Source organism: Cetorhinus maximus, chromosome 1 (genome assembly GCF_964194155.1).
Source record: "Cetorhinus maximus chromosome 1, sCetMax3.hap1.1, whole genome shotgun sequence".
In the NCBI taxonomy this organism is placed as follows: domain Eukaryota; kingdom Metazoa; phylum Chordata; class Chondrichthyes; order Lamniformes; family Cetorhinidae; genus Cetorhinus; species Cetorhinus maximus.
Window position 1 is genome coordinate 42624201 of NC_135879.1, and position 13717 is coordinate 42637917.

Below are 13717 nucleotides of genomic sequence, written 5' to 3' on the forward strand. Positions count from 1 at the left end.
GATATCTTCATTTTTTGCCTCAAAAACTACAACTCTGCAGCCTCAATTGTTTTCTGCATTGCTTCACTTATTGTCCAAATCTCTCTTTCCCCACATGTCTGATAATCGGTCTATGTTGACTGTGTGGAAAGTCTGTTCGGGACAGGCGTACAGGGACACCTTCACTTTGATGAGACAATGATGAGGCCAGGATTATATTCCATGCTCCACCTTCCTGATCAGAAGGTTGCACAATGTTTAGCGTCATAAAGTGAACATCTTGTGCCGACATTCAATCTTTCAGGGCTTCCCCATCGTTATCATTTGAATTGTAGCCCCATTCCATATGGCAACTATTGAAGTTCCCAAAATGGTTGGGTGCTGAGGGGATGGGAGAGCTAGAATAGGCCATTCTTCGTTGGGGGTTTATAGATGTTGCTAACTGTTAGCTTGCCAATCTTGATAGCTGCGGTGGAGGTACCTCTACGTTCCATGCTTGAGATTGTTACATAGTTAGTAATTTCATCTTTCACATTATTCACCAGGCCAATTTTGCATGGTGTATGGTTGTGGTAGGCTTATAACCCATAGATCTTGTAACGATGTGCTTGCTCATTATTAGTGACATGCATTTCCACATTACCCAAGGACATCAAGTAGGAGAGAGATAGAGGTGAAGATGAAAAGCAAGAAATGCACATATGACATATGTCAGGTAGAAAATACAATGGAGGATCAGGCTGAATGTAGAAGGATCAGGGGAAGAGTGAAAAAACTAATAAGAAAAGCAAGGAGAGAGCATGAAAAGAGACTGGCAGCTAACATAAAAGGGAATCACAAGGTGTTCCATAAGCATATAAATAATAAAAGGGTGGTAAAAGAAAGAGTAAGGCCGATTAAGAATAAAGATGGGGACTTGCAAGTGGAGGCAGGAGAAATAGCGGTGGTATTAAACAAATACCTTGCATCTGCCTTTACAAAGGAAGAAGATGCTACCCGGCCGAGATGAGAGGAGGTAACTGGTACACAAGAAGAATTTACAGTTGAGAAGGAGGAGGTGCTAGAAAAACTACCTTTACTTAAAATTGATAAGGTGCCAGGACGAGATGAGATGCATCCAAGGGTGCAGAGGAAAGTGAGAGTAGAAATTGCACAGGCACTAGTGACAATCTTCCAGTCTTCCTTATACACAGGGGTGGTGCCAGAGAACTGGAGAATTGTGAATGTTATACCCTTGTTCAAAAAGGGGTGCAAGTATTAAGCCGGCAACTACAGGCCAGTCAGTCTGACTTCAGTGGTGGGGAAACTTTTGGAAACTATAGTTTGGGACAAAATCAATAGTCACTTAGACAAGTGCAGGATAATTAAGGAAAGCCAGCATGGATTAATTAAGGAAAAATCATGTTTAACTAACTTGCTGGAGTTTTTTTGAGGAGGTAACAGAGAAGGTTGATAAGGGAAATGCTGATGAGGTGGTGTATGTGGATTTTCAAAAGGCATTTGATACATTGCCACACAACAGACTTGTGAGCAAAATTCTAGCTCATGGAATAAAAGGGAAAGTAGGCAGTTGGATAAGAAATTGCCTGAGTGACAGGAAACAGAATGTAGTGATAAATGGTTGTTTTTCAGATTGGAGGAAGGTTTGCAGTGGAGTTCCCCAGGGGTCAGTGTTGGGACCCTTGCTCTTCCTGATATATATTAATGACCTAGACTGTAGTGTTCAGGGCATGATTTCAAAATTTGCAGATTATACTAAGATTCAAAATGTTGTCAACCATGGTGAGAATAGTCTTGAACTTCAAAAGGACATAGGCATGTTGGTGGGTTGAGCAGACAAGTAGCAGATGAAGTTCAATGCAGAGAAGCGTGAACTGATTCATTCTGGCAGCAAGAATATGGAAAGACAATCTAAAATAAAGGAAGAAACGCTAAAGGAGGTGCAGGAACAGAGGGACCTCAGTGTATATGTACATAAATCATTGAAGATGGCAGGGCATGTTGAGAAAGCAGTTGATAAAGCATATAGTATCTTAGGCTTTATTAATAGGGGCATTGAGTACAAGAGTAAGGAGGTCATGTTGAACTTGTATAAGACACTATTTAGGCCTCATCTGGAGTACTGCATCCAGTTCTGGGCACCATTCTTAAGGAAGGAGAGGACACAGAGGAGACTCACAAGAATGATTCCAGGGATAAAGAACTATAGCTATGGGGATATAGAGTCTGGATCAAACTTCCTGAGAGGATGGCAAGACAAGTTCGGTCAAGGTATTCAAAAGTGAATTAGATTGCTATCTGAAAAGAAAGAATGTGTAAGGTTATGAGAATAAGGCAGTGGAGTGGGACTAGGTAGAATGCTCTTTCAGAGAGCCAGTGCAGACTCGTTAGGTTGAATGGCCTCCTTCTGCCCTATAAAGATTCTGTAAATCAGTGTTATTTGTTCTCAGTATCTTTTCCAGCTCGTCACATTTGGCCTGCGAGAGACCTTCAAACATTCAGTTAACAGACCTATGTTCCAGGGTCCAATCTTTGGAATACCTGGCCTTGAGAGGGTTGCTGTGATTGCTTCAATATTTAGTTTTGCTCCGTTAACCGGAAGACCCATAAGGGGCATTTGGTCACCATTTTAATGGCATTAGTTATAAATTTGAGAGTTCAAGAATCTGCTTGACTGATTGGGCCACAAAAATACTGTCATCATCCACCCTGGTCTCTTGCTGATCCTGGGCCTTAGGTGGGTGCATTTCCAGCAGTTGCCACTACTTCTGGTGGCACTGCCTGCAATGGAGAGCTGCTGGTCTTTGATTGGCCAGCAGTCTCGGGGACAGGATTTCTCCCCCTAGGGTCCTTGATCCCAGGGAAGGCGTGCCACAGGCCACCTAAGTGCCTAATTGACACTTAACATGGTGAACGTTCCACAAAGGGAGCCACTCAGGGCTCTCGTCAGCTTGCCAGCTAGTGGGTGAGAACCCTGTCGCCTAGATTAAATTCCGCCCAAAGTTTCAGGTCGATCACCATTTATCAGAACCAATGATCGTTGCTTCACTTTGGTCACTAGATTGTCTTTTCCCTGTTCCCAATCCTTACATAGCCTTCCAAATCTTCCAAAATCTTTGGTGTAGGATCTACTATTTAGATTACCACTGAGAATTGATATGATGCTTAATTTAATGTGTCTTGGTCTTCTCCACAGGTTCCAATTCAAAATACAGAAGCTTAACCAATCACAGTAGAACTGCAGCATAATGCTGAAATTATTTCTAATTGCCCGAATCATCAAGGAAGAAGGTGAAAACAAAAACGCATTAGCTAAAATTCCTTTCTTCTTCTTCTTGAGTTCTCTGCCCGAAGGCGGGTCCGACCCACAGCACCACAATCTCCACCATGGTCAGGGCAAGGAGGCAGGTCCCAAATCCACCCCAGCCAAAACGGCGATTGAACCCCATGCTATTGGCACCAATCTGATCCACACCAGCCATCCAGCCAGCTAAGCCAAACGCCACCCCCCCCCCCACCCCCAGGGAGTCCAAGTTGCTGTGGTAACAAATATTTTTGCGTGCATGTTGAAGCCTGGAGCTATGAATAGTGATGGTGGAGGCTTAAATTTCTTTCCATCACACAGCTGACCAGGAATCTCTCCTGCTCTAACCGCCTGCCACTGGAGTATATTGGGAGGACTTACAAGTTGATAATCATCCTGTTTGGCTGCATTATGAACGCACCTTCCTTGCCAAAGCTGCTGGAACTCGGAGCTGCTGGCTCAGAGCCAAGGACGCTATCCATAGTGCCACAAGGGCTCCAAAACTCCTTTATTTAGGATAATACAGTTAATATCATCATAAGGTTAAGTATTAAGAATCAAAATGGCTAGATATTCATTACGAATCAGAAAGAAGTAAACATTAGCAGCCCTAGCTAGTTTATCGCAATATTATTGTATCAGCTGAGCTTTGCTTAATAACAGTCTAAGTTAAATCTAATGCCCAAAAATTACAAGATTAGATTAGGTTTACACACTGCGAGCAAGTTCCTATATTGACATCATCCGTCTGATGAGAGCACAAGATACATAACCTCTCATTTTGCAGTAGATTCACTGTTGTCCCATTCTATAATAGTCAGGTTTCACCTATTATAAGTCCTCAATGGTTATTATTTTCTTGTGCGTTTCCTCCTGTGTGCAGTGACTTAAGCTTTTAAGTAAGCAATTGAGGTGTACCTCATATTTCCTTTAAGTGGCCTTCCACTAGGATCCTGGGGGTGGGTGGGTTGGGGGGGGGGGGGGGGGGGGGGTGGTGTTGGAGGGATTGGAGTGTTGTAATGTAAGAAACACCGCAGCCAATTTCCATACAGCAAGCTTCCACAAACAGCACTGTGATAATGACCAGATAATCTATTTTTCTGATGTTGATTGATGGATAAATATTGGCCAGGGAAATGGGGATAACTCCCATACTCTTCTTCGAAATAGTGCCAAGGGATCTCTTACGTCCACCTGAGCAGACAGGGTCTCAGTTTAACGTCTCATTCAAAAGACAGTAAAATAACATGGTAAAATAACTGGTTATTAGTATAATAATTGACAGTTTTATTGTTTTGAATTGCTATAGCAAAATGCCATGTAGACATAATGAGCTGAATGTAATGTAAACTTCAATGGTTCTAATAATAAATTAGATATAGACGTTCTATATAATTTTAGCTATATTTGAGGGGGTCTGCTTAAATGGTCCTCAATATTGATTAACACTTAGGAAATTCACAAGTGGCAACTTGTAAGTAATGTCGTCAGGTGTAGCTGGTTAAAAGTCATACTGCTCATATCGCAGCTCTATGACTATCAGGTATTATAAAGCTTATCGAGATCAGCTTTAATATTTTCCTCATTTTGTATCTCGGTAAGAACAATTCAAGGGAATTCTTTTAATAATTAAATGGAATTGTTATTGGTTCGCTAAAGAAGGACACTAAAGTCTTTAAAGTGTATGGCACTCCATGTCATAATTTTGAAGATTCAGCATTTATTTTACAACTCAGCATTTTTTACATGGCATAAAACCTGGTAGTTAAAGCTTTCCATCTATTCAGTGCAGCAATGTTCAATGTAGGTTAGAAAAACCCACAAAACTTTCTTCCCCATTTTGTTTGTTAAGACCAGACAAAATCTGCTTTACATTGAATGAATAGCTTTTTGTCAAAATATTGCAATTTTAGCATCTTTATGTTAGTAACCTGCAATTATGATCCAGACATAAATTAATACCTGTCTGATCCAGAATCCTTACTTACTATAAGAATCACTGGATAGAGCTCCTGCCTTGCATAAGCACAGGTTTTATTCGCTGTGTGAAGTAATGTTCTTTTTAATTGCAGAACTTTAGAACTACTCATCTATAGTGCAATCCAACAATATATGAGAAGAATGGAAAACGAAGAACAATTGTGTAAAATGGAACTTCAATTAGAATCTCAAATACAGATTGAAAGAACAGTGAAGGAAAAAGTTATCGTGAAGAAAGTCATTGAAAAGAAGCTGCAAGAAAATTGCTCATGTTCATTGAACAAGCTTAAAACTCTGATTACTGGTTTCTTTCCCGTCCTCCAATGGCTGCCAAAATACAAACTAAAAGAATGGATCTTAGGCGATACCATTTCAGGTTTGCTTGTTGCTGTCGTCATGGTCCCTCAATCTATAGCATATGCATTGCTTGCTGGTCTAGAAACCAGTTCCAGTTTGTATGCATCCTTCTTCTCCTGCATTATTTATTTTCTGATGGGTACTTCACGCCATATTTCAGTGGGCATTTTCAGTTTGATATGCCTCTTGGTGGGGCAAGTGGTTGATCGGGAGCTTCTGCTGGCTGGATTTAATGTAGAAGAGGACAGCAAAGTGACGCCAATAGCAATGGGCAATGTTGATAACTGGAACATCAGTGACGTTAATCCAACCATGATAATGAATTTCACCCTTCCTGGATCACTGAACCTTGAATGCGATAGAAAATGCTACGCTGTCAGTGTTTCAGCTGCCCTTACATTTATGTGTGGTATTTATCAGGTAAGGCATTTCATTAAAAGTTTAGTGCTAACCCTTTTCATATTTCCAGATACAGTGCAATGTAAGAAGTGAACAGGTAGTTTCTTACTGAGTAATTACTGGATTAAATTTACAGTAATTTAAAAAGTAATCCAAAAAACAAAGCATTCCCTTGTATTATAGTTTCAGGATCCATCTCAATATAGTGATAATTTGCTATAGTACAGTCAATTAAGGCAGAGTTCAGTAGTTCCACTGACAAGCACTACCTATGCTAAATGCAGTTAATTATCCCAACTACCCAATACAACATGTAAATAGGTTCTTCCTGTGTTTTTGAAGGGTGTTGTGATCCAAAAGTAAATAGAATTTTAAAAACTAATCAATAAATTTTTAAATATACTGGTTTTTAAATACTGATATAACATTAAATGAGAAAGAAATGCTTGGAGGAATAGTCTTTTCAAAGAATTCCCCTTGTTTCCACCTTAAAAGCAAAAGCACAAAAATCAAAATAGCTTATACTTATTGGATGTCGCATAGTCTATTTTTCCACAGTAATATTGACCCTATAAGAAGCGATCGTTTCAATTTTCTAACTCCCTTACAGTAACTCAGGATAAGTGTGTAGATTCGATATTGATTGTATTTGGTTGCATTAATTTTAACGGCAGCTGCACTCAGGACCAGGGTAAAAAATAATCACTACCAACTAAATATAATGCAATTACAAGCCAGCAATTATTATTCACGTAATCACTGCTGTTTAAATATTCAATTCTCAATGCTAAATGTATTGTTGGAGAGAATACAAAGTTATCACTTGGTATAAAAGACAGGACTATATCTTCAAGATGTGCTCTTTTGAAAAGTTATAATACATTTTATTCTTAAATTGGCTTGATTTGGTAATAGCTGCTAATTTGTGCTACTCTTTCTAAACAATAACAGATTTATAAAATCATATAATTAAAGCATCTTTACAATGCAGCTCAAAATAGGCAGCTTTGTCACACACCACTAAGTAGCTTGAAGTTGATGCAGAACATTTCATTTGTGGTTATTACTGACTGCAGTCAAGTATATCTATATTTGATTTTAAAATTCTCATCCTTGTTTTCAAATCTTTCACCCCTCCTTATTTTCTGTAATTGTCTCCAGCTCCGAGATATCTGCGCTCATCTTATTCTGGCCTCTTGAGTATACACAAATTTTATCGTTCTACTGTTGGTGGCCATGCCTTCAGCTGTCTAGGTTCTAAGCTCTGGATTTGCCTCCCTGCACCTCTCTGCCTCTCTACTTGCTTTCCTCCTTTAAGACGCTCCTTAAAACCTACCTCTTTCACATGGTTTTTGTTATCTCATCTAATATCTCCTGATGTAGCTCAGTTTTATATTTTGTTTTATAATGGTCCTGTGGATGGCTTATTATGTTAAAGGTTCTATATACATAAGTTGTTGTTGTTGATTAATCTTTTTCCTTATTTCTATCGAGTTCAACAATATTCATAGGATTACATAGGATACACAGCACAAAAACAGGCCATTCAGCCCAATCCATGCCAGTGTTTATACTTCACTCGAGCCTCCTTCCATCTTTATTTCTCTAAATCTACCATTGAAACCATCTATTCCCTTCTCCCTCAAATGCTTAAATAAAAACAGAAAGTGCTGGAAGTACTCAGCAGGTCTAGCAGCATCCGTGGAAAAAGAAACAGAGTTAATGCTTCAAGTCAAATTGAATCTTCTTCAGAACTGAAATGTCTTCTGCAGTTCTCCTCAGTATTGACTATCCCCCACCACCCTCTGAAATTTTGTGTAATCTGCAAATTTAGAAATTGTACTTTTGTATTTTTGATTACATTAGTAATTTGGATATTGCAAATTTTGAACAGCAGTGGACCCAGCACTGATCCTTGTGGAACACCACTTTCCACCTTCTGCCACTCCAAATATCTACCCTTTATTCCCACTCTCTGTTTTCAGTCTTGATGTCAGCTAGCAATCCTTTCTGCTACTTGTCCTCTGACTCCACATTCTCTGACCTTTTATGGGGCACCTTATTGAAGGCCTTTTGAAAATCCAGGCAAATTATATCTACTGCACTACCATTGTCTAATCTCTCTGTTATCCCCTCAAAAAAACTCAATAAGGTTGGTCAAAAGAGTTTCCCTTTTGAAATCCAACCTGCTGAAAGCCCTTTTTGACCCACCAGGCTTCCGATAGCCATTACAATTGCCTAATGAGTGCCGTCCAATGTGAATAACTATTTGTTCAAGGTACATACTTATTAAGTTAGGATTGATGAGTGCAAGACAAAAAAGCTTTGACAAAAATGTCTCTTTTTCAGCAATACTCAAGCTCTGCGCTACCAAATAACTATTTATATATTTATTATAAAAATAATACATTCGCACATTCTGCAAATGGATACTGATAAAATGGGGGAATGGACTAAAACATGGCAGATGGAACTTGTCAGTAGTTGTGAAGTGACATACTTTAGTTTAAAGAAAAGAAATTATACTCTGTATGAAAGTAGGCTTAGTGCTCTGGAAGAGCAGAGGGACTTTGGGGTACACATTTACAGAGAAGGCAGTTGAAGAAGGCAGCTCACCACCAACTTCTCAAGGGGAACTAGGGATGGGCAATAAATGCTGGCCCAGCCAACAAAGCGCACATGCTGTGAATGAATTTAAAAAAGCATCTCAAGTTGATAAGGCTGTATAAAAAAGTTAATAAAAGTTTTAGATTTTTATCTCAAAGGGTAGAGAATATAAAAGCCAATAGTAAGATGGGTTTACATACAATAAGGCTTCAGTCCACGCTAGAGAAAGGATATGGAGCGATTTCCTCATGTGGATGCTACAATCCTTTGTAACCTCCATGTATTTTTATTTCACATGCCCTATCGATCGCTTAGCTTCACCAAACTACATCTGTCACACTTAAATATAGGCAAATTTAAACCAGATGAACAAAATCGGGTGAGGATTGGGTAGGCAGGGTGTTAATATGTAAAACATCTCAAACCTGAACCCAAGCCACCTGGAACCTGTCCATTTCCAGTTATAACGAAGGTGGGTTACTCATTTAAAAATACGAATGAGGCTTTGTGCCTCAGATTTTATCTCATTTCCAGCTTTAACACTGCTAGATTATCTGAGCCTTGGGAAACCAAGCAGCTAGAGGGAGGCATGGACTACAGCATGGAGCTTCTCCAGCACAGTGCTTCAATCTCCCTGAGGTAGCTCCATGCCTCAGGGAGATTGAAGCGCTCTTTCTCAAGCATGCATGAACTGCATGCTAGGCCTGGCTCTCCCTCCGCCCCCCGCCCGCACAGGCAGCGCTGAGCACTGCCACTCGTGATCCACGCCTTAATTGGCCCGCCCACATGAAATCGCAGTGCGTAGCCGCGATGGGCGGCGGTCAGCTTCCCGGCTGCCCCCACCGAGCACCCCCGCCAAGGGCAAAATCCTGCCCTTTGTATTTTCTTTTATTTCTCTTTCTTTGTAGTCTAAATAGGTGAATACAAATGGATGATATTGTATAGTTTCCTATGAATAGAGGAGAGAGTGCTTTTTCACTTAGGATCTTTTATAGAGAAATCTGGTATTGCAGTACACTACTACACTACTTTAGTAGATATTGTATATTTTTGTAAAACACTGCAATATGAACATTTTGCTACCAAAAGCCCCCTTGGCCTGGTATGCTCATAAACACATTTATAATCCACATTACACTTCCCACATTTTTCTAAGGTGTTTTTGAAAACACACAGTACTAAAATCTCAATATAGGAAAGTAAATTACGTACCTGAATCATTCTTAATGAAAAGCCAAATTAAACAAAATTTTAAAAGGCAGCCAAAAAGATTATTTCTCTTCTCCCAGTGCCTTGCACCAACCATGATCTAAAGTTCAGAGGAGCCCACGGACTCTACTAATGTCATTTCTGAAAAGTGAAGTATTATAGATGTGAAATGCAAGCTAATCTCTCCTTTTTGGGAGTTAGATGCCCAATTTCATGATTATGATTCATGGCTGTTCTCATCTTATGATGTTTTTTGTTCCAGGTACTAATGGCAGTTTTCAACCTCGGATTTGTATCGAAGTATCTATCCGAGCCCTTGCTGGATGGATTTGCAACTGGTGCCTCAATTACCATTGTAACAATGCAAGTCAAGTACCTCATTGGAATAAAACTACCACGTAGTCATGGACTCGGCAGTGTTGTTGTAACTTGGATAAACATTTTTAAGAACATTCATAAAACCAATTTCTGTGATCTGATAACAACCGCAATTTGCATGCCTCTACTAATTATTTCCAAAGAATTAGGAGAACGATATAAACACAAGCTTAAGTTCCCTTTCCCAATGGAGCTGACCATTGTAGTTATAGCTACAATAATATCCCACTTTGTAAATCTAAATGAAATCTATGGTACAAGCATTACAGGAGCAATCCCAACTGGATTCTTACCCCCTAAAGTTCCAAATTGGAACCTCTTACCCAGAGTTGCCATGGATGCTGTAACACTTGCAATCATCAGCTTTGCCTTCACAATCTCACTGTCTGAGTTGTTTGCAAAAAAACATGGATACACAATACAAGCCAATCAAGAGACCTATGCTCTTGGATTTTGTAACGTAGTTCAATCATTTTTTCATTCATATGCTTCTAGTGCAACTCTGGTTAAAACACTTGTTAAAGATTCGAGTGGTTGTCAGACCCAGCTCTCTAGTGTTGTCAGTGCTGTGTTGGTATTAATGTTGCTTCTTTTCTTAGCCCCTGTATTCTATTCTTTGCAGAAGTGTGTTCTAGCATCCATCATTATAGTCAGTTTAAGAGGAGCTCTCATGAAATTTCGTGATCTGCCAAAGCAATGGAAGATGAGCAAAATTGACACTCTGGTTTGGTGGGTCACAATGCTATCTGTAACTTTAGTAAGTACAGAGCTAGGGCTTTTTACAGGGGTAACATTTTCACTTCTGTGTGTCATCGTTCGCACTCAAGTGCCTAGAACAGCTTTGCTGGGACAAATTCAGGGTTCAACTCTGTATGAAGATCAAGCAGAATACAATAACCTAACACCTATTCCCCAAATTAAGATCTTTCGTTTTGAAGCTCCTCTGTATTATGCTAATAAAGATTTCTTTCTGGATGCCCTGATGAGAAAAGTTGATCTGAATCCTGCTTTGGAGATTGCGAAACAGAAAAAGGAAGAAAGCAAGCAAACGAAAAAGAAAGAAGAAAAAACATTCAATGGCAACATCAATAAAAAACAGCTTGTTGTCAACAAAAAATTGATTCCTAACTTGTACAATTTTCACACCATTATTCTAGACTGTTCCACAGTACAATTCTTAGATACTGTTGGTATTAATACATTGAAGACAGTTCTGAAGGATTATGATGAGATTGGTATCAGAGTCCTCTTGGCCAACTGTAATCCTTCAGTGATTGATTCACTGAGTAGGGGTGGGTACTTTGGAGAAAACTGTAAGGAGTTGGACACTTTGATGTTTTATAGTGTGCATGCAGCTGTTCAGTATGCTAAAGCCAATTGGCCTGAACCAGGTCATTCCTCTCTTTAAGAGCTTTCATATTTAAGTCCAGTGTTGACAAATGTAGCGACATGCACTATGAAAATGGCAATATATGCCAAACTTAAAAGCCTTTTTATTTAAACTATAAAATCTATTTTGGTGTGTTTTTAATTAGTTGATTAAAACTCAGTAAATAAATATACCACTCATTGTAGCCACACAGACCACAGGGATCCCAATTTTGATTCGGGTCTCTATTGAGTTAGCTGATTTCAGCCAGGCACAAGTGTAGATTTTACAATTCACTCTGTATTCATGGGTGAGGGACAAGAGGAAAAACAGGCAGGGCTCCTGCTCCTGATTGCTATCCAGGTATTCTCACTGGATACTGTGCATGGATGGCTTTACTTTACATAAAGAGGGCAACAATTGCCCATAGAAGTGTATACCAGAGTGAGTCAGTATATTTAAGGAGGAGGGAGGAAAGCGGCTCAGTTTTTAAAAAATTATTTTAAAGTAAGTTATCAGTAGTAATAACAAGCATAAAGAAACATTTATTGTGTGTTATACATTAAAATGCAAACTTTGTTCACTTACAAAGTAATTGTACAAAATGCAGAGCTATTAAGACTGCACAACCCTCCCAGATACTCCCAGTGCTTTGATAGATGGCAGCAAATTCACTAGTATGTTCAATGGACATAATTATTCTTTATATGTAACATTTTAACTAGAAATGTGTACTCACTGTCCTGCTGTAATTAAACAAGGACCATTGACATTAAAGTGAATTGCTGATTTAAAACACAAACTGTGGAGGTTTACAGCTTTGGAAGGAGGAACAAAAGCTACCAATGTGTACTTTTAGTAATGTACACCCTCACCTCTTTTTTTTTAAAAATGATAATGCTGTCATGATGGTTCCATTTGCTAAGACCATATTTTTGCTTTCTTGGAAAGGGAATAGTCTATAGCGGCAGAAAAATGAGAGGACAAAAATGAAAAAAATATCTTTCTCTAATTTGTTTCAACCACTGTGTATAGTGAAGCAATAGTATTTACTAGATTTAGGGAAAATATTTTTGAAAAACTGATTGAGTGCATGTCCTACAATGGCAGAATTCTAGCTATCATTGTGGTCATATAAACAATGACTGAAAAGTTAGTAATTTAAACAGGGGCAGTAATCAATCTGCAACACCCAATAAATATGTGTTACTTTTTCTTGATTTTGACACCATATTTGTAATCTATTGTGTTCTCACAATGCTTTGTTGCTGGATATTGGACCAAATAATCCTGGAAAGAGTCTGCACATTTCAACATTGCACTGGTTTATTGTACTGCTGGGCTTCAGCTTTGATGTTGGAATTACACCCAGAAGTAGGGTTGACTAGTTGACTGTAAATGAATAAAAATAAATGAACTACAAAGGAGGATAGTTTCAATTCAAACTCAAATTAAATTAAATTACTGTTTGTCTACTTGTAGCCCAGCTGACTCATGAAAATCATTTTTGCTTAAGGGTGTTTTTTTGGGGAAATCAGGTTAATGTATAAAATATCATGCGATCTAAAACAATCATAATTACAGTATTGTGATGGTATTTATTATGGACAACTTAGTTAAAGCAACATTTATTGCTAATGTCATGAAATTATGAATGACTCAATAAAATAGATACCTTTGCTTCTGAATATTTTGTATTTTTCATAAGTTGTAACAAGTACTGTATTTTGTACTCAATTCTAATTTTATTTTTAATTTTCACAGCAATTTCATCATGGGCGGAATTATTTTTCCGTCGGCGTGCGGGGGCGGGATCCGCACGCCGATGCGTAAAATGACGTGCGGTGACGTCGAGCACGCGTCCCGACGTCACATCGTGCCATCGCGATATTTCGGTGGGCAGGCGCGCAACGATGTCCGTCGCGCGCCTGCCATTAATTAACAGGCCACCTAAGGCCCTTGAAGCTCGAATTGACAGGGATTATGAGGCACCCGTGCGATCTTCAGTTCGTCGCAGGGGTGCAGTGGGCAGGCGGCTAGCAGAAATTTACATGAAGCTCACCCACGGGTGGGAGAAGAGGGCTCAGTGGACTCGCAATTCTACAGATTTAAAAGTTACTGTTCCAAAGTTAGTG

At 39.2% G+C, this 13717-nt stretch overlaps 2 protein-coding genes across 7 annotated transcripts in view; one reads left to right on the forward strand and one right to left on the reverse strand.

The window, feature by feature from the left end:
• slc26a1 (solute carrier family 26 member 1) overlaps positions 1-13262 on the forward strand; it is a 194998-nt gene extending 181736 nt beyond the window's left edge. For both annotated transcript variants that reach the window (XM_078540342.1, XM_078540352.1), the window contains exons 2-3: positions 5356-6040; positions 10098-13262. In XM_078540342.1, the coding sequence (XP_078396468.1) occupies positions 5396-6040; positions 10098-11621 (2169 nt within the window). In that variant the 5' untranslated portion in view covers positions 5356-5395 and the 3' untranslated portion in view covers positions 11622-13262. The remainder of the gene's footprint in view (positions 1-5355; positions 6041-10097) is intronic.
• idua (alpha-L-iduronidase) overlaps positions 1-13717 on the reverse strand; it is a 377462-nt gene that overhangs the window by 319076 nt on the left and 44669 nt on the right. The window lies entirely within an intron of this gene.